At 51.2% G+C, this 23,995-nt stretch overlaps 1 protein-coding gene across 16 annotated transcripts in view; it reads right to left on the bottom strand.

The window, feature by feature from the left end:
• TSPOAP1 (TSPO associated protein 1) overlaps positions 1–19,885 on the bottom strand; it is a 171,614-nt gene extending 151,729 nt beyond the window's left edge. For 8 of the 16 annotated variants that reach the window (XR_004643463.1, XR_004643465.1, XR_004643466.1 and 5 more), the window contains exons 1-2: positions 18,844–19,885; positions 3,343–3,450 (exon numbers count right to left, since the gene is read on the bottom strand). Coding sequence is in view for 11 of the 16 variants with exons in the window: in XM_034752887.1 (XP_034608778.1) it covers positions 3,343–3,450; positions 18,844–19,215 (480 nt within the window). In the remaining 5 variants the exon portion in view is untranslated. The remainder of the gene's footprint in view (positions 1–3,342; positions 3,451–18,843) is intronic. The other 8 variants (XM_034752885.1, XM_034752886.1, XM_034752890.1 and 5 more) reach the window with 2 other exon arrangements.
• Between the last annotated feature and the right edge of the window lie 4,110 nt (positions 19,886–23,995).

Below are 23,995 nucleotides of genomic sequence, written 5' to 3'. Positions count from 1 at the left end.
ACTTCCAGTTAAGCCCCCGGATGCCACCCTACACAATTCTCCTTCCGCTGTGCTTACATCCCTTAGCCATTTGCAGGCTCTTACGCTGTGCCCCGAAGCATCACTTAGCCAAACCAGGATTTAGCATTTTCAGCTCCTCTCAAATAGCAACCCTTCCATTCTCCTCAACCATTTGGGTTTTCTCCTCTGAGGTCCTTGCAGTTTATCTGCAGCTTTCCAACCATATGGTGCCCAGGACCGACTGCAAGCTTCCAACACCACATCCTTGCTTTGTGCCACGGCATATGGGTCTCTCATGTGCATCTACCTCTGCCCTCAGTCTCTCTAGAGATCACTGCTTTCCCAACACACCATCCCAAGCAGTCTCCGTGTTTCAAATGATTTGTCTCCACATGTGTTAATTCCATTTTTCCAAGTTGTATCTCATTTTACTTTCTTCCCATGTTTTTATTCTCTCGAAATCCTTTTTTATTATTTATCTGTCCTCACTGATAAACCGATAAACTGCAACTGCTCCCGATTTAGTGTCATCTGGCAATGCCAGCCACAGGCGGTTTGCTCCTCTCTTAGAAAGTGTTAAGTAAGATGAGACCTAAAACCAACTCCTGCCTTGCCCCACTGGATGCTCCCCGGCATATCTGCTGTTTTCGTTGCCCTTCCTTCACAGGTCTTCAGTGACGAAACCAGAGTGAATGTTGGGAGTAAGACCTCAAGACCTGCTTTGAGAAATGCTTTACTAAAGTGCACGTGCCCGGCATTATGGGGGAGCAGGAGTGACACCATAGCTGGGTTTGGCCAGGTTCTTTATTTGGTGGGGTGATAGGGCTATCCCAAATCTGTGTATTTTGAAACATGATGATTAATTTTAAATCCTTAATGAAGATTGTAAAGTGGTTGAATTTTAAGGGCATTTTGAGGGGAAAAAACAACCCAGGCTTAATCATTGTCCCCAAACCCACCATTTTGGATTGTTTGTGCTTTCTTCAGATCTTTTTTTAAAATACAATAAAGCAGCATAAGGGATTAAATTAATGTGAGCAAATGTTTAGTACATGTTGTTTGGACCAATGTAAATCTTTCAGCTCATTGCAGGCTACTCCTCTGAAGGTTTGCAAAGGGTTTTTTTTTGACTGTTGAGGGTGGACACATTAACAGTGCTCCAGGCATAAGAGTTACACAGGGACGGCCTTGTCTACACTACAAAGTTTTGTTGGCAAAAGTTACGCCACTTTAATTAAAGCGCTGTTGCATGTCCACACTAGCTCCTTGTGTTGGCAGAGCTCATCTGCACTAGCCGCTCTTGCATGGACACAGAGAGCAGAGCACTGTGGGTAGTGATCCCACGGTGCAACTGGTTGCAGGGTGTTTTGGGACGGGTTTGCAATGCCTCCTGGGGCAAATACTGCATCACATGATGCAGGTTTCTCAGTCCCATGATTCCAGGGACATCCAAGTAGATTGTCAGGCACTTTTTCAACTGAAGTGGGGCGGGGGGAGAGGAGAGTGGTGTGTCTGGGGCGGGGGAGACAGTAGGGCTGACCAACCGATCCTCAGGCAGGGGGAAGGGGACACACATCCCCACATCAGTCCCCGGCTCTGCTCAGCACAGCAGTCTCTCCCAAAGCAGCCCGCTCTGCCTGCCTATGGGTCTGTGATTCCCTTCGAGTTCTCCCACAGCCTCCTCAGCAGCTCTGTGAGCTCTCAGCGCTGAGAAAGGTCAAAGCAGGGCAGCAGTCCCCGTCCCCCCCACGCTGCCTGCTCCTGTGGTCCCAGTGCCAGGCACAAGAGGAGCATTCCAGTGATTTGCTCTTTGTTCCCCCCAGGAGCAGCAGGCTCCGCTGTCAGATATTCCTGGAGCTTTGAAAGGGGAGGGGCATGTGCCTGCAGGGCCGTAGAGATCAAAACAGTGAGCAGAGCGGTCATGGCAGGCATTGTGGGATATTGGTGGAAGCCAGTTATGTCAACAATACAAATAGCAGCATCTACAAACTTCACCGCAAAAAGCTTTATGCCTCTCGTTGAGGTGGTTTTATTTGGTTGGTAAAACAGCAGTTTTGCCACCAAAATTAGCTATGTAGTGTGTAAACCTCCCCGGTTTTGTCGGCAAAAGCTGCCTTTTGCCAACAAAACTTTGCAGTGTAGACAAGGCTGACGTCATGTTACTGATGATACTAGGGTGACCAGGCAGCAAATGTGAAAAATTGGAACTGTCCCTATAAAATCGGGACATCTGGTCACCCTAGATGATACAGATTCTGAGGCAGGCTGTGCACTCATGAGGCTGGATGCTGACACACTGGATCAGACGTTGACGCTCAGCTACACATACTCGCACTAGCGATGAGAGCCTAACCGTACGTCTACCCTGCGGCTGGGAGCGTGCTTCCTAGCTCGGCTAGACACGCACTAGCTCTGCTTCAGCTAGCATGTTTAAAAAGCAGTGCGGCTTTGGGTAGCCCAGGTGGCTGCTTGGGCTAGTACACACCCAGCGGTTCCGGGTGGGTTTGTCAGCCAGCCCGAGAGGCCACCCATTGCCACCCCTGCCAAACTGGTCTTTTTAGCACGCAGAGAAAGCACACGTGTGTCTGCCTGAGCTGGGAAGCAGGCTCCAAGCTGCAGTGCAGATGTCCCTAACAACCCTCAGAAGAGGCAACTGTAACCCACAGTGGCTCTTTCTCTCCTTCTTGTGGCTGGATCACTTATAAAGCTTTATGAGTCTACTACGGCAGCTGGCTTAGCGGCACTGCTCGGCAGCTCAAACATTAGCAGCGGCTGCTTTTGGAGCCTGAGGTCTCGGGTTCAGTCCTTGCAGGTGACCCCCGAGTCTTGTTATAAATGGTGCCCAGAGAGGGATTTGAACTGCTGTGGTTCTCGGAAGCTTTGGGACGAGCTTCCCTAGCCAGGCGCAATGGGGAACTAACACAGTGCGGCTCTTTGTCGTGCTCGGTAGTTAAACCACTTCAAGAACTTTCTTGTGGAACTTCTCCTGTCAGGCAGCTAGGAGGTGATGAGCGTGTGAAGACGGGTTACAATGAAGTTGTAGTGCTGCTGTGGCACCAATGCAGGCCCAGGGTGATGGTGTGATGTGGTCGGAGAGTTGCCTTTGGATCTGACCTGACGGAAGCCTGGCTCAGGGAAGCTGTGTCAGCAGCCAAATCAACATTGCCTCTTCCCAACAGCTGCTTCCTCCCCACCCCTAGTGCTGTCAGCCTGGGATTGGGTCTCTGATTGTCAGTGGGCCTGACTGGTTCTGGGGAGGTTCACAAGAGCCATGCATCCTCGGCCCTGCACAATGTCCCAAGCCGCCACAGACTCTACCCAAAGCCCCTCTCCCGTGCTCACCAGCAGGCAGTTTTCCTCCTTCAGGCTGGTGCAGCAGTGCTGTAACTCCTCCAGCGCCCTCAGGAGCTTCCTGTTCTGCTTCCCCAGGTCGCTGTAATCAGCACAACGCTACGGAGGAAGGGAGAGACAAGCTAGCACATCACTGCCACTTTGCAACCAGCTCAGACGGACACCTGCCCACCCCTACTGTCCTGCACTAGCCTCACGTCCTAGGAATTCCTCCTAAAGGCTGAAGAATAGCATGATGGGTGTGGGCAGGAAGGACAGCGGGAGCTGGGATGGGATGGGAGGTTGTTTGGGATGGTCCCCAAACGTTTTACCTCATGCCCTCCCTTACTCCAGTCCATGCCCTTCCCCCCCACCTCTCCCGGAGCCGGGGCTGGGAGTGGGGGATGTGGAAAGAGGGGTCAGGAGGCCAAGGCGAGGCTGGGGCCACAGCTGGGGGTGGGGGTAGGGCAAGGAGAGCTGCCCATGAATGTTCCTCCCACGCTCCACAGTTTGGGGACTTCTGCTGTAGGGGGAGGTGAGATGGGATGGGATGAGAGGCTGCAGGGGGATGGGGAGGGGTGGGAGGCTGCAGGGGGAGCTGGGAGGGGGATGGGAGGCTGCAGGGGGAGCTGGGAGGGGGATGGGAGGCTGCAGAGGGAGCTGGGAGGGGAATGGGAGGCTGCAGGGGGAGGGGGTGGGATGGGAGGCTGCAGGGGGAAGGGGTAGGATGGGAGGCTGCAGAGGGAGCTGGGAGGGGGATGGGAGGTTGCAGGAGGAGCTTGGAGGGGGATGGGAGGCTGCAGGGGGAGGGGGTGGGATGGGAGGCTGCAGAGGGAGCTGGGAGGGGGATGGGAGGCTGCAGGGGGAGTTGGGAAGGGGTGGGATGGGAGGCTGCAGGGGGGACCCTGCCCCCTGCTCCTAGGGTGACCAGATGTCCCAATTTTATAGGGACAGTGCTGATATTTGGGGCTTTTTTTAGTATGGGCTCCTATTACCTCCCACCCTCTGTCCCGATTTTTCACACTTGCTATCTGGTCATCCTACCTGCTCCTCCCCTTCCCCCCTGGAGCCCAGCCAGGGAGCCCGGAAAGTTGTGGTCCACGCCTACTTCCCATGGCCGCCCACGCGGCTCTTCTTACTCCGACCTGGCTCCAGCTGAGGGGTGGGGCCTCGAAGCCATGCCCACCATGGTAAGAGCCACGTGGACAGCTGTGGGGAGCCTGGATCCCTCCACCTGGCCTAGGTGGGGGACCCGGGGGCAGGGACACAGGCAGGGGGCTGCTTTAAGCCTGCCCCCCCGGTGCGGGGGTGGGGTCTTGGGGGGGCCCTGGCCCCCCCACTTGTGGGAAGGCTCTGCCACCCCTGACTTGAGAACAGAGGAACAGTTCAACCAATCTGAGCTGAGTGCACTTTGGGCAGCATCCGCACCTCCCACTGACTTCCTAGCAGCCCAGCAGGGTCCTCAGCTCCACAACAAGCTCCTTCTCCCTCCACCATGTAACCCAGCCAGTGTCCACACAGCCTGATCCCCACCCCTGAATTCTGTCATGGTCGCTTAGAGCCACCCCCAGGAGCAGCGATCTGCCAGGCAGACGGAGGGAAGGTTATACCCTCCGTGTGACCCACAGATGGGCATGGGGCTCTAGTGGGGGCTCCTGGACACGGACTCTGGTGGGAGATCAGTGACTCCTGGGGGAGCAGAGTCCTGGCATGGGGAGCATGGGGGATAAGGACATGGGGGAGCAGCGATCCAGGGGGGTGGGAGCAGGGCCGGCTTTAGCAGGTGCGGGGCCCCACGCTGGGACGCGAATTGTCTCGCACCCCCCCAACTCCGCCCCCTCCCTGCCCCATTGGATCCCTCTCAAAATCCCTGTCCCCAGCCCCGCCCTCTCCCTGCCCTATTGGATCTCTCCCCAAATCCCACCCTGGCCCCACCCCCAGCCCCGCCCCCTCAGTGTCCCATTGGATCCCTCCACAAATCCCCACCCTGGCCTCGCATCTTCCCCAACACGCCGCATTCCTCCTCCTCACCCCTCCCTCCCAGGCTTGCGCTGATCAGCTGTATGGCGGCGCAAACGCTGGAGGGAGAGAGGGGGAGAAGCAGGACACGGCTTTTTTTTTTTTTTTTCCCGCTCCGCCGGCAGCCCCGGACGTTGCGGGGCCCTCTTAGGCGCGGGGCCCCATTCCGGGGAATCGGCTTAAAGCCGGCCTTGGGTTGGAGGGCATGTCCTCCTGACCCCAACAGCAGCTCCATGCCAGGTTGGGCTAAGCAGGGATTTCTATGAAAACAGCCTGGGCAGCTCCTCAGCTGATGTCAACTGGCACAGCTCCTTTGACTTCAGTGGAGCGGCTTGACCCCAGCTGCCAATGTGACCTCTAAAAGTCACTCCCGCAGGAATCAGGCCTGGGGCTGTTGAGGGGGGGCTAGATGCAGTCTTAATGGATGGGAAGCAGAGCAGAAATGCTGTTGTTGGGGCGGGGGGATTGCTAAGAACGGGAAAGGCTGTGTCTCGGGCCTAGCAAGGCGAAGGTATTCTAAATCCTAGTCTTTAAGGTGCCACCAGACTCCTCATTTATTTTGTTTGGTTTGGGGCCTATGATTCCCTTCAGACTCCCCCCTGCCCGGCAGTCTCTGAGATGCACTGAAGATGGTGTTTACTCTTGTTGCTGGGGAAAAGTGATAGTTGGTTTAGGTTGTCGTGAGTTGTTGTGGTTGATCCCTTCAAACCAAAACAAGACTAAACACACACAAAATGGGGAGCGGGGAGACAATGCGAGGCAGAAAATGCATCTTCTGTCTTTCTGTTACTCTTCTGCTTGCCACCTCACTGCTGGGAAACGACAGTCCCAGCTCATGGGCTCATTGAGAGAGCTGGCGAAGGCTTTACTTCAGCTTGGCTTCCTGGCCCCAGCCCCTGGTCATGTTGCAAAAGGTGCATGTGTCTGAGGCAAGCAGCGGGGGTGAGCCCCCTTGCTCGGTCTGTAGCTGGAGGATTCTTGAAGAAGAGAAGGAATATGTAGGAATTATTTGCAAAACATAACTTGAATTTCAAAATGTCGAAAACGACAGCAGATCTGTGTATAGATATGGATATAGATAACCCTGTGGTTTTGGCTTCCTGCTACTAAGCAGCCAGCCGCAGGCATGCCACAGACAGCAATGTCCTGAAAATGACGTCTGAGCATGCAAGCTGTCACCATGTCAGCGTCAAGCTTCTGACTGGCTCACCACAGCAAGCACAGGCCCCGTGAAAATCTGCCCAAAAGCTTTTACCAGCAGCACCTAGGAACTTGGAGGCGGTTCTGTTTGTTGCTTGGAATGCTGGGTTGCTGTTGTTACAAAGCTAGCACCCTGCCAGTCCATAGCTGGGCTAAGGGAATGTTCTCAGTTACTGGAGAATTGGTTAAAAACTGACAGTATGTAGCTGGGGTTGGCAAATGCCCGTGAAATGGCTTCATTGCCCCTTGAGTGGCTCTTTAACAGTTTCAATGTTGTGCTGATAGGTCAGGCAGGCTGGAAGGGTTAGATCCCCTCCCAAGGAAGACTCACCAGGCTGCAGCAGCCAGCTGTGGTGGGAGCCTGCAGGAAGGGTCAGAACAGGGATAGGAAGAGGCAGGAAGGTGGACACTAAGACCCAGAGGTGCCCCAAATTTTCAGGTGTCCTACGCAGCCGCTAAGGCTGGCCCGGGTGGGAGGTTCTAGACGAGCATTCACCACCTCTTTGGGGTGCACTGGCTGGGGCTCCTTCCTGCCATAGAACTGCAGGGCTGAGAGGGCCCAGACGTATCCTCTTCTCAAGAGGATGTGTGTGCCCTGCCAAGACAGGAGGGACTGGCTAGACTTCAAGCTACACTTATTAAATATTCATTACTAGAATGAAATGGCTTTTATTTTATTACACACGCCTTTGTTTACCACAAACAATAATGCAGCCTCGTTCCAGGCCATGCTAATATTCCTAAGTGTTTATGGCACGAAATGCTTCCAGATTAAGCTTTTCAACGGAACCGAAGACACTTAGGCAGCCTTGAGGCTCCTTTGAAGACCCCTGCCTTGTAAAGTAATTAAGCTGGGATTTTCAATCTGCCTATGGGAGTTAGGAGCATATATCTCAAGTTCACCCAGTCTCAGAATTTGACAGCGAACTAAACAGGTCAGCAGGGGCAGGGGAAAGAAGCAGTGTCTGAGTGCAGCGATGCAGCTGCATGTGTTCTCAGGGAAATTCTAGGGTAATCACCAGCAGTACAGGAACACACCCTCTCTCAGCCTTTCTTCTAAAACCAGAGCAAAATTGTATAAAACACTAACCACTATACAAAAGTTACACACTGCAAACTCTCCACAGCCCTCTAAGCAAATTAAAACATCATAATCATTCTGCAAAAGAGCTGGCACAGCCATGCAAGGAACAAAAACAGAAACTTCCTTTAGCAATTCAGTGTACCCCGAAAAGGAGCACAGGCCTTTTCCACTCATCACAAAAGCAAGGATGCAGTTACTTCGCCATCTCTGCAGCAAACAGGACCAAAAATGAAATCTCTGATTTAGTCATTAAAAAAATCTCAGTTAAAGAAACATTTGCAAAATGTTGCCCAGCAAAAGCTAAAAGGATCAGTAAAAATATAAGAAGCCTATTATAGCAAGAAATGGGTCATAAAATATAGTTTAACTACAGCCAAAAACCAAAAAGCCCACAAAATTTCCAATGTAATTTTAAAATCCCAAGAAAATAATTTTAAAAGCCATTTGTGGCGTGTTAGCGCAAAATCTGCAAAGGATCCCAGTACCCCATCTTAGTCCCTGCTCCTGCCATGTGAAACAGCTGGGCAGAGCCCTGCAACCATATTGAATCCCAGTAACCTCAGCCATGCTCCAGGTAGGCACAGGTCTCTGTCCACTTGCTTCACATTGTAGGAGCAGGTCCTTCCAGTTGGTATTTCCGTGTCTGTCCCTTATACACTGATCCAAACAAACCCAGCCAACAAACAGAAAGTGACAGTGAAATAAAGAATCATCATAACTGTGTTAAAACCCCACAAAGTTCAATCAGATTTCAAACAATACAATAAACAACAAAAAAGCGAAACAATATGCAAATGAATCTGGCGTGTTGCGAAATGTTCAAGAACACAGCATGGTGCCTTCAAACACTGATTGTTAGAACTGTTTTTTTCCGCAGAAAATGTTGAGTGTCAGAAACTGAACGATTTGATTCAGAACTCCCAGTGTCGCAGAGCTCTAGTTGGGGGTGGCTAATGCTGCCATTCTCGCATCATAAGGTTGCTCATGCAACCCAAATTCAGATTCCTTGTGCATCTGGAGTCCTAGCACAGTGCCCCTGTCACAAGCACCTTCTAGCTAACTGACCAGGTCACGCTCGCCACAGAAGCGAGGAAGGTCCAGTTCTGTTCAGCTGAATCAACAGGGGGAATTTCAGTAAAACCTACACTGACATTTAGCCAAGACAATGGGGTTTGTGTTCCTACTTCTGCAAAAAGCATTACAAGCTCTTCTTATTCACATGTGGTCACAGGAAACATCACCTCCAGCAGCCTCCTTAGCACCTGCTGCTTTGCTGGCACAGTAAAGATGCAAAGGCCCCTTGGGGAGCTGACAGAGGCAGACTGCTCTGCCCTCTTCTACAGATCAATGGGTCCTTTCCTGAGAGGGGCGCAAGGCAACCTGATAGCCTCTTCCACATTGGCCTTGCCGTGCTCAGGATCAGGTAGGCTGGTTCAGAGTCCAGGTAAAGGACTGAGGAGTTAATGTGCCCCTAAAACTGAGGGGGAGAGACAAATAGGGAGGATTAAATGTGTGAACAAGGAGACAGGGACATCTCACCCGGAACCATGACCAGTTCCAATTCACTGACATGGGAGCAATTCCTCTCCATCCAAACACTAGAACAGCAAATCTAAAAGAAAAAGTCTTAGCAGTCAGGCAAAAAGACAATGACACAGAAACACCTCAAGGTTGCTGTCAAAGTCAGATCAGAACTGCACACTGTATTCCCTAAAGTGTCATTTTATGTGCTGCTTCATCTCTCACAAACTGACCCAAATAGAACCATTTCAAGAGGTGACCTGAGGATCCCAAGCAGTTTCCTTTCTCCACAGGGCAAGCCTGCGGTCATCCAATGCTGAGACAGAGAGTACTTTGAACACTCTTTCCAACTGCTGATTACCAGCTGAATACACACAAGTGGAACAAGTTTTCCCTAACCCCCGAACACGAGCAGGCCTCTCTACTTGGGTGAGCTCCTCATGGGACTTTACACAGTAGACTACGCTGCTTCTGACAGGAAGCAAGATGCCTGGACTGTTAACAATCTAGCTCCAACACCAGATCTTATTCAATAAGCAGGGCCGGCTCCAGGCACCAGCTTGGCAAGCAGGTGCTTGCGGCAGCCACTCCGGAGAGGGGCGGCAGGTCCAGCTATTCGTCGGCAATTCGGCGGACGGTCCCTCACTCCCGCTCGGAGTGAAGGACCTTCCGCCAAATTGCCACCACAGATTGCGATCGCGGCTTTTTTTTTTTTTTTTTGGCTGCTTGGGGCGGCCAAAACCCTGGAGCCGGCCCTGTCAATAAGAAACTACTGACAGTGACCATTACAATCTGAAACCTTCCTACTTAGCTATTCAATTGGTTTTGTTTCTTTGTCTGCTTTAATAAAAAGCACTAAAAAATTCCATTGCAAAGCCAAACACTCAAAAGTTAGGAAATGCCAGTATTAACATTGCCTGTACAATCTTAATTCCACTTCTTTGTGTGTATCCATTAGGAGAAAGTTTGATCACAGATAGCTTTTTCCCAACAGTTCCTCTGTCCCATTCAGTGCAGAGTTGGAAGGTGTGTAATGAAAGGCTGACGTTTGCTTTGGTCAAGGCTGGTCTTCTGCTTTAGGCAATGGAAAAATGGATTGTCCCCTGCTCTGCCACAGATTTCCCATGTGATCACTGGACAAGTCACTTAGCTACGAGGAGAAGCGAACCCAATTGAGATTGTTTCATTTAGAGAAGGGACGATTAAGAGGTGATGAGAGGAGTAAAGCATTTAAATGACCTCAGGATTATTACAGTAAACACTATAATTAAGCATGCCAAACAATTTCCTTTACAATAGCCACTTTTCACATTGTTATACATCTTGGAAACGCCTTCTGAACAGAAATTTTACATGTTGGGTTTCTATCACAACGTCTTTTTTTGGGTTTTTTTTGTTTCTTTGTAAAATTTGAGCAAAATCTATCCAGTTTTTGAGTTATAATAATTAATTATAATATATGGAGATATCCTATCTCCTAGAACTGGAAGGGATCCTGAAAGGTCATCAAGTCCAGCCCCCTACCTTCACCAGCAGGACCAAGTACTGATTTTGCCCCAGATCCTAATTGGCCTCCTCAAGGATTGAACTCACAACCCTGGGTTTAACAGCCCAATGCTCAAACCACTGAGCGAGCAAAAAAAATTGTTTTCCCATTTTAAAACATTGTTCCAATAGGGTTTTCCAGGACCAAAGGGCAGAAACAGCTGTGCCTTTAAATCTGAGATTAATCCTGGACATATTAGTGAATATCTAGTATGTGTTTTACTGCACTTCCAAGCACTCGTACAGTGGTCAATAATGAAGGTCTGAAAATCCAGCTGGGTGCCTGGGCAGTAACGTATGCCACTAAGGCACCAATCATGCAAAGAATTATGCAGAGTTTGGTGAGTAGTTCCACTGGCTGGGGTGGCACAGGCTAGCCGCCTGGGTACAATCCCACCTGACCCCATGAGCTACCGCCGTGGCCATGCTGCTATTTTTAGTACGCTAGCTTGAGCAGAGCTAGCATGTGCCTGTCTACCACACTGGAAAGCACCCTCCCAGGGGCAGCGTGTGAAGCTAAATATGTACATAAGTCTTTGTGGGATCAGAGCCTTAGGTTTAAGCTATCGTAGGAACTCTGGATATGAATGGGTGTATCAGGTAACAAGGGGAAAGGGTTGCTAAAATGCTCAGTCAATAGGAATGCTTCTTACAAATTAAAAACACTTAGGAATTAAAAATTCTAGATAATTCGTAAATGACATCCTCATTTTTTCTTCAGATTGCATTTGTATGTAGTATAAACAGAACTTATGATCATACACTGGCCCTTTCCTCTGTCAAAATTTAAAGACAAAGTGAGAGACAACAGAAGCTAAAAAACATAAAGTAGTAGTCTTGTATGTTGGCTCTGCTTTATCCGGAGATTGGCAATAACTATTGTTGAATCAGCTAAATATCTGGTTTATTATATCCTTTTTTGTTTGTTTCTTTCTGTTTTATTTTTGAAAAATTAATCCAGAATAAATATAGATAATAAACTGTTCTTCACCTCCAGCTGATCTTCATTATAAACCCAATTGCTGATAATACCTTGGGCAATGGATTGATTACATTGAGTGTAACTCAGATGTCCCCTAAGCAGTGGTATCAAATCCGTGGCCTTCGGGCTCTGTCCAGCTCACTTGATGCATTTATATGGCCTGCTTCGTATTTTCAGAATCTCAGGTTTCTTTTTAAAACAGCAGGCAATTGTCTAGTCTTCCCAAAGCAAACCGAGTGTAACCACCACAGCGACACTCCCTTAGGGTAGGTTTTCACTTCAAACGCTACAGTAGCCTAGCTACACCGCTGTAGCGCTTCAGTGGAGCCACTCGCTGCAGTGATGGCAGGGGGTTAATCCACCTGTCGCTGTAGTTAATCCACCTCCCCAAGAGGTGGTATCTAGGTTAAAGGAAGAATTCTCCTCACCTAGCACTGCTTACATAGGGGGTTAGGTTGACATAGCTGTGTAATTTTCACATCCCAGAGAGATGTAGCTAGGCCGATGTCAGTTTCCAGTGTAGACCAGCCCTGAGTCTGCGGACAGCCTGCAATGGTGACTCTGAGAGATCGGATCATTAATCTCATTGGAGTGTTAACTCTAGGGCCTAATGACATTTGAATGTAAGCATTAACCATTAAATTGTTAGCGGATGTAATGGAGAAGGAGGTGGGAGTGTGGCTGAGGCCAGGTCTACACTACTGCTGTGAGCAGGGGGTTGGACTAGATGACCTCCTGAGGTCTCTTCCAACCCTAATCTTCTATGATTCTCTCTCAGGGGTGCACAATGTAGTTATACAGACCTAACCCTTGTGTAGACAGCGCTATGTTGGTGGGAGAGCTTCTCCCATCGACGGAGCTACCTCCTGTCATGGCTTAGGAGCATCTTCACATAAGTGCTACAGTGATGCAGCTGCGCCAATGCAGCATTTGAAGTGTAGACTTGCCCTCATAGCACAGGAGTTACTGTGAGGAAGGGAGTGGAGTGGGAAGAATCGAACAGAGACACTCAAAGACAGAGCAGAGGGAGATGAGGCTGGGAAGGAAGTGAAGCAAAGGGCAGGGGCTTTAAAGGGCAGAATATTTTCCCAGGGAGTAATGCCTAACGCCCCAAAGAGCTACTTACCACACAGGAAATAACGCTAAAGGGTTGGCTGTACCTCCTTCAGTGAGGTTCTTTACATAGTAAAGTGCTGCTCTGAAAGGCTAGTTCCGACTTTTGACCCATGGACCCACTGGGAGCTTCGCAGTGGTCTGAGGACTCTTAAATGTACACCCTGCCCCACAGACCACCAATAAAAATAGATTTCTCCCCCCTTGCCCCCGGCAGGATGAGTTGACATTCCCACCTAGTGCCTGGTACTGCTCCAAGGAAGTCAACGGGAGCGTTGCTAGTCGCATCAGTGGGTGCAGGGTGATCCTCTGGAGCCCAGGGGCAGTCAATAGCTCTATCATTTAGTAACACTCGGGGCAAGCACCTTCACTCCCCATTGTTTACCTCTTTCAGGAGTGTTGAGACAGTGTGTTGTTCTGAGCAGGCTGAGGTCAGTGTGGACTCACTGACATTACACTCACCTGTAATATGAGAGTATTGGCACACCCAGTAGGTTCAGGGTAAACCTTTTGTCCCCCACAGTCACTGTGTTCAGTGATCTGAAGGTTGCTTCCCAGGAGTCATTTACATTGTCAGCTGTCAACTTGGAATGTATGGAATGGTGCAGTAGTGCTCAAAAATCTGTGCATGTAATGGCATCTCCATAACAGTGTATGAGCGACAGTGACGGGCAATCAGAATTCGAGCAGCTTACATGTAGATCTGGAGTCATTTTGTTGAAAGGTTAAGAAAAATCGCACTGTCTATTCAGTGTGTTGTACTGCATTTGCTCGCAAGTGTTGCCAATAGAGGCTTCAAAGGGGTATTAAAGTGATCTCTGCCACTGATTATCTGAAAGGGGACATTAAGAATTTTATGATCTCAAGCTCAGGGTATATAACTTGGCCAATGCACATGTGAATGTTTTCAAGGAAGAATAGGCACTTATCTGGGTTAGGCCACCAGACAAATATTACGTCTAATCAGTTCTTCCTCAGTTGTGTGTGTGTGTGGGGGGGAGATGTTTAGTGCCCACACGTAGGAAGTGTCTAGCATTTAGGTACATATGGAAATCTGTAGAAGGTAGATTAGATTTAGTTTTGAGCTGTTCAAAATTCAGTAGTGTCATATCTTGGACATAGATGACACTGACAGTCCTTTAGTAGCTCATCTTTTAAAATGAGCAGTTTCCTGTTCTGGAGGAGAGTCTGGCCCAAAGGAAGCACATGTATCTAGGACAGCCAATGTACTTGGTAACCTTTCTCCATGTTGGCAGCGTGGTTCCTACGGGATGGTGTTGTCAGATCCCCTGAGGGATCTGCTCCATTAATCAGGTTGGAAAGAAGAGCCGCCTGCTGCTATGTCAGATGCAGTCATGTGGGGCTGTTGTTCTGAGTTTTAGTCGGGGCGGCTCCAGGCACCAGCGCTCCAAGCGCGTGCCTGGGGCAGCAAGCCGCGGGGGTGGCCTGCCGGTCACCGTGAGGGCGGCAGTCAGGCTGCCTTCAGCAGCGTGCCTGTGGGAGGTCCGCCGGTCCCACGGTTTCAATAGCAATTTGGCTCCAGGTACACCGAAGATGGGGGACCGGCGGACCTCCCGCAGGCATGCTGCCGAATCCGCATTACCAGCGGATCTCCCACAGGCGCTCCACCGAAAGCTGCCTGACTGCCGTGCTTGGGGTGGCAAAATACATAGAGCCGCCCCTGGTTTTAGTAAAATATAACCAGCTCCAAACACGGAACTACAGCTGCCCGGCTGTAGCATCCCCACTTGGGGAGGTTAACTCCTGCTCCTGTTTTCTGTCGCTGGAGCTTCAGCAAGCAGATTCTTGGTCTCAGATGTTCCTCTTTATTATGCTGATTCAGTCAAACATACATGGGTGTGATTTCGTAAAGCACTCAGCTTGGGACCAACTCTCAGCGCTAGTGAAAATCCTACCAGATGTTGGTACGTTATTCCACCTCAGGTCTTGAAATGAGGGATAGTAACTAGGGAGCAGATCTGGGGTTAGTTCAGTTAAAACAGGGGTATTGGTCCCCACAGCAATCCCTGAGGGGATCCTCTACTTTGCAAATTAATTCAAGAGCCTTGCTGACTGGGTTCATAGGAGAATCACCACTGACTAGATCTGGTCATATTACTCAAGAACTACCTCCAGCGCTGAAGGCCTGTGAGACACACATCTGGAATGGAAGTATGTATTTCACCAATATAAAACAGGATGTTTTCTGTCAAGAGAACAATGTTATGTTCTTTATCTTGGACTGTGTTGCCCTAAATCTCTGGAGAATCTCTGGAGAATCTCTGATGACTATTGCAAGAAGTTAAAGAGAAAGGGGATGAAGTATGTCCTTCCATTGTGCTGCTCCTTAGACATAAAGGCTCTGACTCCAAGTTCAAATAAAGAGCTTCATGTGGAGAACTGCAGAAGAGTTATAAACTGGTGTCCAAAATTACATCTCCGGCACTATAAAAAGATAGTTCCAAAGAACCTTATAAAATGTTTCATCAGCGTGGGTGGATAACGACAGAGCTAGAGAGAGGTTTGCTGATATTTTATTGCCTAGATTAATGATATTGCTCCCAATATGTAAATCTTCTGGCCTTTTATCTTTTGTCAGGAGTGTGGGTATACTGGTTTTCTAACGTGAAGTGGGCAATTTTCCCTCTTTAAATAAATTATAGAACTTTTGAAGTACCTGAGACACTAAAAACTCCTGAACAAATGTATACGACTCACCGCTAAAGCCATCTGGTGCTGGAGACTTGCCATTTGGAAAGGCTTTAACAGCATTTTCAAATTCATCTGTTGGTATGTCTGCTTCAAATTGTACCTTTTTATCTTTTGATATTCAGTAATTGCAGGATTTTAGGAGACCTTAAGTGTGAATAGAGTTTTCAGTAGAATTTTTCAATGTCCAGTGATGTGGGCTGTCCAGACTGAGAGACCTTGGTTCTGATTTTACAGCGTTGCTGAGTACCTGCAGCTCCCATTGACCTCAGCTGAAGTTGTGAGTGCTCAGCACGTCAGAAAATCAGGTCTGAGGTGTTTCAGGTCGGCATCCAGAAAATAAGAAATGCGCACAGTGGTCAGGCCCACCCCCCCAAGCACAGAAGCCATGCCAGCCACAACTGGTACCCAAACTGCAAGGTTTTCAGAACAGAATCAACTTCTGCGCTCCCCCAGCAACAAAACATCCCAGGGTGCATTACTGGGCCAGGCACTCTGATGGTGGACACCCTGCCCTGCAGGAGCACATGTTTGGTTTGCAGAAGACACTGGTTACTGCTGGTGACAGCAGCCCTGTTAGAGGACAAACAACTTCTATTCCCAGAACAAGCACAGCACACACAACCGCATTATAAGCTTCACCTCACCATGCCCACCCACATGCCCCAGCCCTGACCTGGAAGAACCAGCCCTCAGACAAGAGGGTAGCATCCTGTCTGTGCCCATTCACCTCCCAGCCTCCGCTAGCATTATTCTGTGACACAAGCACCTGCCTGCTAGGAACTGGATTGAGAGACCACATTTCACACACGCCAATCAAGTATCAGTATCTGTTATCGCTTGATAGTGAATTAAGCTCCAGTGACCTAGGATGTTAAGTTGTGACTGCCATCGGGGGAGCAATCCAGGGCCGCACTTGATAAGCTTTAACCATCTTGTGTTTGACATCAGGGTGAGACGTTTAACTCTTTCCCAGTGGGAGACACACTAACTCTGCTGGAACTCTGACTCACTGCACAGCAGCAGCGCCCACAGCTACTGACAACCAAGGACAGGAGAGGCAACTCCCAGAATGAGAGGTGTGCATGAGAGGAGGAGAACACAGGGCATTAAAGGGGTCACCCAGCCAAGTGTCTGCAGGATCCCTAGGGGATACCCAGGCAAGTAGTCTGCAGAAACGTACAAGGCTGGGAGGGTTTGGGATTGTATCCGGGGGGAGGGATAGCTCAGTGGTTTGCACAGTAGCCTGCTAAACTCAGGGTTGTGAGTTCAGCCCTTGAGGGGGCCACTTAGGGATCTAAAGCAAAATCAGTACATGGTCCTGCTAGTGAAGGCAGGGGGCTGGACTCAATGATCTTTCAAGGTCCCTTCCAGCTCTAGGAGATGGGATATCTCCATTAATTTATTTATTTTAATGACTGCTATCACTGATCCTCCTCAGCAGCTAATGGAACAAGTCCCCTGCTAGGAGCCCGAGCAGAGTCAGAACCGCTATAAAGCAAGCACCGAGATGAATGTGTGATACACTGAACAGGGATTACCCACGGCAACATCAGAACTAGTCATCTCCTCCCCACCTCACACACAGCCCTGCACCCTCACTGCCCTCTGCTTCCAGCCTGGGCTCCAGGACCCTGCAAGGTGGGAGGGTCACAGAGCCTGGGCTCCAGCCCGAGCCCAGAAGTCTACACAGCAATGAAACTGCCTCGCAGCCCAAGCCGCACGAGCCCAAGTCGCCTGGCACAGGCCAGCCATGGGTTTTTCTTTGCTGTGTAGACATACCCTTAGTTTTACTGCAAGTAAACTCACCATGGTCAGCGATCTTACCTCACAGTAAACTAAAGTTCCTGCTCTTCTCCATGTGTCACCTTGGGATAGTTCAAGTGCATTAGCTACCCCAAGGTAAAAAACATCTCTCTGTGAGTTGTGAAGACAGAGTCTCCAATACCTTCTCAGGGAGTCAGGCAATTTGCATTTGCCAGATCAGGGGCTAATGAGGAACAACAGCACACCAGAGGTGCTCAACTCCAGTGAGCACAGCAACTAGGCTTCCAGCAGCAGCTTCCAAATGCCCTTTCTCCCCTTCTGAGAATACATCTACAGCATGACCTGGGCTTGTGATTCCCAGCTCGTGTTCTCACACTCACACTCTCTCTCCTTCAGCTAGTGCACTAAAAACAGTAGCATAGCTGCACAGCAGAGAGCAGTATCACGAGCAAGACAGGATGAGTACAAACCTGCCTCCACCCCACGGGTACTGTGCTACACTCGTGACACTACAATTTTGAGTGTGACTCCCTCACAACGTGAACTTTTCAAGTGTTTGCATTAAACAGGGCATTAAAAAAAACAAACAAGTTTGAAGTGTCTAAACTAAAGCCATGTCCCTTTGCACTTAATTCGTTTTCTCTTGCAGTTTCTCTAATGTGCCAAACCTGCCACTTCCCCAGAGAGATTTCCAGGAATACAGGGTAGACATGTCCTGAATATCTATTGTAAAACACCCAACCCCTTTTCAGGCCTGCTCTATCACTGTAATAATGGGCCCAGACTCTATTTTTCCCCTTTTCAGAAAGCCTGGCTGGGCCATTCCCGTGTCCCGTGTGTTGCCATTGGTGGGGTTCTCACAGTAATTCCTGGATTCCCCAAGAGGACATAGAGGGAGTGTGACGTGTCCGGGAGAGGAGGGAACTTACAAACTGTGGAACACTGTTGCCCTGTCCCCAGGGAGATGCTGGGTGGAGTCAGGTACTGTACTGGCTGAATGATGCCTGGGGTTATCTGCAAACTGTGGTGCAAGTGCCTGGGGCCATTAGACTCGCACCGCATCACCTCAGCAGATAAAGGATATCATGGAAGAAGCTTCCAATTGATCCCATCACACCCTCCAGTCTGAAAGCCAGGAGCGAGGAGAGGCTGCAGTGACAAAAAGATCTACCTTCCCCTTTGCGCCGCACAGTGACTGCATCTGCTGAGAACCAGACACCCCCCCAGTCAGCAGCCCCAGGTAGCTCTCATCCAAGCTCCACAAACCATCCTCCAGCACTGGCCAAAGTACAGCCAATTGGAGATCCCTGCAAAAGGGCAACCAGCTAGACAGGTGCCTTCACTTTCAGTCCTCCAAGCAACGCTCACAGTCATTCCTCGGAACTGACCTCAAGCCCACAGCAAAGCTTTACCGAGCGGGTTCAGTCATGGAGAGACAGCCTGTGCCTCTCTCCACACCAAGTCAGTGTTGGCGTCTCATCTCACAAGCACCCCAGCTGACACACCAACATGAATCTCTTTCTTTAACTGAAATGCATGCGGCAGGTCCCCACCTGAAAGCAAATGGCCTTACCTTGGAGGATCCATCTGTCTGGTAGTGTCTGAGCCCCTCCATTGCACACTGAGGCCTAATGCTCTCCAGAGGTTTCATTGGCACCTCCCATTGGCCTGGGGCCCACAGGGAGCTTTCCTGGGATTGCACCAGGACTGACTGGTTTCTGACTTCCGCTAGACCAGGCTCTGGCACCTCAGGCGTCAGTTCAAGAACTACCCCATTGCCAGGATCCACCAAAGGGGCTCCACCTTCTTGCATATCTGTCACCAAGGCTGAGTCCTGACATACAAGAGCTTCAGGGACTACGCTGCTGTGCCATGCCGGACAGCCCTGACATGGTGACAGCTGTATTAAGTCAGCATGTGGCTTCATTTCTTCCTGTTTCTCCATGTCTTTCTGTGGGGCAATGTGCTTCTCTCAAACACGGAGCCCACCCTGTCTATGGCTAGGAATTTTCTGCAGCCACAAAGCTCCAGAGGACAGGATAAAAACCCTGAAGGCATCACAGCCTGAGCACCGGAGAGAATCCCGGGAACATCTTGGGCTGCATTTCTTCACTGCTGGGATAAAAGGAAATGGAAGAGTCTCTCTGCTAGGAAAGGGTTACCTTGCATCATCCTCATTATGACCTGTCAAAGGTTTTGCAGACTGAAAATCCACGGTGTGAGCTCCCCCTCCTTCCCATCATACAAAGACTGCTAAATGAACTGCAGAATATCAGGGTCTGTGTTCTCAGCTGCAGATCCTCAATGCACCGGCTCTGTCATCACTCAGCAGGGTCTCCGGTTCTCATTCCCAGAGCAAACAGCATCCAGCAGGCCTGCTTATTTATTCAGGGTCTGATGCTCATCGGCAGCTCTGTGCTACGGAGGCCTTGTCCGATCTAGTGCTTGCCTCATACTCACACACACTGAAGCAATGACGTAAGTGGAGGGGCTGGTAAAGTTGTCAGCCCTTAACAGCTCCAAGGAATCCTTCCGTGCTGCTTGCTAGATTTTTCCAGTGCACGCTCCATTGCCAGCTGTGGAATCACCAAAATCACCAGCACAAATAGTGCAAAGTCATCAATATTAAAATGGGACATGCACCTAGTAGGACTGTGTAGCTCCTGTGAGCCCTCCAATAGGAAGAGACTTCTGGTTTCCATGGAAATCATGCTGGAATGGTGTGTTTGCTGCCTATTGATTAGAGGTTAGGGTACTGCAATACAGAGCTGTCAGATAACATGCATTCCTAATCCACAGCTACCTCTGCTGAACCAAAATTGACAGCGTGCACCCAGAATCCCTACTGGACTCAGAACCAAAGACCCCCTCCCACCTGTCATCTCAGTCTTTAATCACTTTCTAACTCTTTGGCTGAAGCAGCTTTGCATTTTGACAGCTGGGGGATAGGTGTGGGTATCCGCAACTGCAGTCCAATAATACAGAGACCTCCGCTGGACCAGCAGTCACAGCTCCACAGCCCAGTCTGGCAGTCTGTACAGAATGTGTCCAGGACACAGAGTCCTTAAAGAGATCACTCAGCAGGGAATGCACTGCATGACAGCAGGAGTTACTCTGTTGTCAGTAAAATGCATTCCCAGATCAGCTCCCGCATGAATGGTCAGTTCCTACAGGAGGAAGCCGCACAGCTCTGCCTTCAGCTGCCTCTCCTGATAAAACTGATGAAGCTGATGGCTCTAATCCTCTAATCAGAGGGAAGATTCAGACGCTTCTCATCTTCCCCTCTGGCAAGCTAAAACTCCTGCCCACCCCATGTATTAATTATGGCAACCATAGAGCAGCACTAACCAACGCACCCTAAACCATTGTCTTCTAGGCTAGCTACACAATTCACCCACATCCACCAAAGGCATGGGGTCTGCTTGAAATCCCCCGACATTAGGAAATTCAGAAGGTGAAACCTGGAAAGCTGGGGTTCTGAAGAGAGAGCCAAGAGGATGCTGGACTGCAAATTAGACAGGAGCTCATAGTATAACACAGAAGTAAAATAGGTCACTGCAATTTTTGAGCACTTATTCAGAGACATCACATAGCAGAGCAGACAGATCTTGTATCTATCTTGTCCACCTATACATTTCAAATACAATTCAATTCAATGAAACTTTATGGGCAGGACACAGCTATACAGGTATTGCAAAAGTGTAAGAAAAATGCCAGTCCCTTCGGGTCTCTGTCAGTCCCATGTACGACTCCCCAAGGATGGGGTCACATGCTGCATTTAGCACTGATTTCCGGGGTCCAGTTGTGATGAGAGCCCATTCCTGACTCAGTGGTAGATTACTCTGTAGGTTAGTTCCATCTCTGCCATCTCTCAAGGCCACCTCATTCCTTAACAAGGCATCTTTTATGGCTCCTGATAGTTTGAGGAAATCTCTCCCTTGCCCTCTCTTGTACTTGGGACAGTGGCGCAAAGGAGTCTATCCTCTCAGTCTCTCCTCTGGCCTGGTGACTGCACAGTCTCTCCCCTGCTCATTTGGACTAGGCTTTGTGTCTCCACTTTCCACCTCTAGCTTGTAGTCGCTATTCTGCGTTTGGGGAGAGTCAACCTTAGCTTTGCACACCACCGTGGAGGGTTTCTACTAGGCGGATTGTTCTGTGCAGAGACCTGGAGCCCTCCAGTTCACTGATGTTTCTGATTTGTTCTTCCCAATATCTTGGCATTTTACATGCTGGTTGAGCACCCTTCAGTTTTGATTGTTTGGTTCTCTGCTTGGGCATTTTTGAAAATACAACTAGGCACCAATCTGCATCTTCAGGGTGCCTAAAGACCTTTGAAGAACATGGCCCAAAGTCCCTGAAGGCCACGTACCAGGAGCTGCTCTAAATGAGTCTATCAGCAAAGCTTCCAATGGCAGAGGAGTGAAACAGCTAATTGAATCCCATGGTATGGCCCCACAGAGACACTACTTGCTATTATTATTGTAAGCGGGTTTCACAGGTTTCACCATACCCCAGGGCAGCTAATCATCAGGAGCCCTTACTCAGTGTCCCTCTGCTTTGGCTGCAGTGGGTTTCAGCAGCCTGGGTTCTTAGCTGCCAGCTGATGGCACCTCACCTGACTGTTTAAGGGAATCAGGAACCCACCTTGCCTCCCTGTGTGGTTTCCACTCTCCCTGACCCAGTACTTACCCTGTGACTAGCCTGATACCTCGTACGTACACTCTTCTGAACCTCTGTAATGGATGAACCAGCAACAACTGTCCACTTTATTTACAAGGGGAAATATAGAGGAAGCATATCAAGGGAAGGGGAAGATACATTTGGAGTGGGTACATCAGTAACACCATACAACCCCCAACTAGCACAACACCAGCGTGGATTTCCCTGGATTCACGAATCCAGCTTACTCCACACCAGTGGGCTCTGGGATGTGGAGGAAGCCACGTACCTTGAGGAAGCATTGCAGGCCTGAAGGTGCTTGGGTGTGACGAGGTGACTAGGGTGCCAATACGCTCAGGGGGCCAACCTCTCTGCGGCAGCAACAGGCGATTCAGTGGGGAAAATCCCCATGGAGTAGGGGGCCTCTTCAGTGTTTCTAAGATGAGTTGCTCTCTCAGAATAGTTTGTCAAACCCCCTTTCAGGGCGAAATAGGCAACACCCCAGGCAGGGGGAGAGACCGTCCGGGGGGTTGCCCGCACTTCCCTCAGGCAGGGGGAGACAGGCGGGGGGTCACCCGCGCTCCCCTCAGGCAGGGGTGACAGTCGGGGGTCGCCCGCGCTCCCCTCAGGCAGGGGGAGACAGGCGGGGGTCGCCCGCGCTCCCCTCAGGCAGGGGGAGACAGGCGGGAGGTCGCCCACGCTCCCCTCAGGCAGGGGAAGACAGGCGGAGAATCACCCATGCTCCCCTCAGGCAGGGGAGACAGGCGGGGGATTGCCCGCACTCCCCTCAGGCAGGGGGAGACAGGCGGGGAATCGCCTACGCTCCCGTCAGGCAGGGGAGACAGAGGGGGGGTCGCCCGCACTCCCCTCGGGCAGGGGGAGACAGTCAGGGGGTCGCCCGCGCTCCCCTCAGGCAGGGGGAGACAGGCGGGGAATCGCCTACGCTCCCCTCAGGCAGGGGGAGACAGGTGGGAGGTCGCCCACGCTCCCCTCAGGCAGGGGGAGACAGGCGGGGGGTCACCCACACTCCCCTCGGGCAGGGGGAGACAGGCAGGGGATCGCCCGCACTCCCCTCGGGCAGGGGGAGACAGTCAGGGGGTCGCCCGCGCTCCCCTCACGCAGGGGAGACAAGCAGGGGGTCACCTGCGCTCCCCAGGCAGGGGAGACAGTCGGGGGATTGCCCGCACTCCCCTCAGGCAGGGGAGACAGTTGGGGGATCCCTCACACTCCCCCAGGCAGGGGGAGACAGTCAGGGGGTCACCCGCATTCCCCTCAGGCAGGGGGAGGCAGGCGGGGAATCACCCACGCTCCCCTCAGGCAGGGGAGACAGACGGGGGATCGCCCGCACTCCCCTCAGGCAGGGGGAGACAGGCGGGGGGTCGCCCACGCTCCCCTCAGGCAGGGGAAGACAGGTGGAGAATCACCCATGCTCCCCTCAGGCAGGGGAGACAGACGGGGGATCGCCCGCACTCCCCTCGGGCAGGGGGAGACAGTCAGGGGGTCGCCCGCGCTCCCCTCACGCAGGGGAGACAAGCAGGGGGTCACCTGCGCTCCCCAGGCAGGGGAGACAGTCGGGGGATTGCCCGCACTCCCCTCAGGCAGGGGAGACAGTTGGGGGATCCCTCACACTCCCCCAGGCAGGGGGAGACAGTCAGGGGGTCACCCGCATTCCCCTCAGGCAGGGGGAGGCAGGCGGGGAATCACCCACGCTCCCCTCAGGCAGGGGAGACAGACGGGGGATCGCCCGCACTCCCCTCAGGCAGGGGGAGACAGGCGGGGGGTCGCCCACGCTCCCCTCAGGCAGGGGAAGACAGGTGGAGAATCACCCATGCTCCCCTCAGGCAGGGGAGACAGACGGGGGATCGCCCGCACTCCCCTCGGGCAGGGGGAGACAGTCAGGGGGTCGCCCGCGCTCCCCTCAGGCAGGGGGAGACAGGCGAGGGGTCGCCCACGCTCCCCTCAGGCAGGGGAAGACAGGCGGAGAATCACCCATGCTCCCCTCAGGCAGGGGAGACAGATGGGGGATCGCCCGCACTCCCCTCGGGCAGGGGGAGACAGTCAGGGGG

This window comes from Trachemys scripta, chromosome 18, assembly GCF_013100865.1.
Source record: "Trachemys scripta elegans isolate TJP31775 chromosome 18, CAS_Tse_1.0, whole genome shotgun sequence".
NCBI classification, from domain to species: domain Eukaryota; kingdom Metazoa; phylum Chordata; order Testudines; family Emydidae; genus Trachemys; species Trachemys scripta.
Note: the sequence above shows the minus strand (reverse complement) of the source record. Positions and strands in the feature narration are given on the sequence as shown.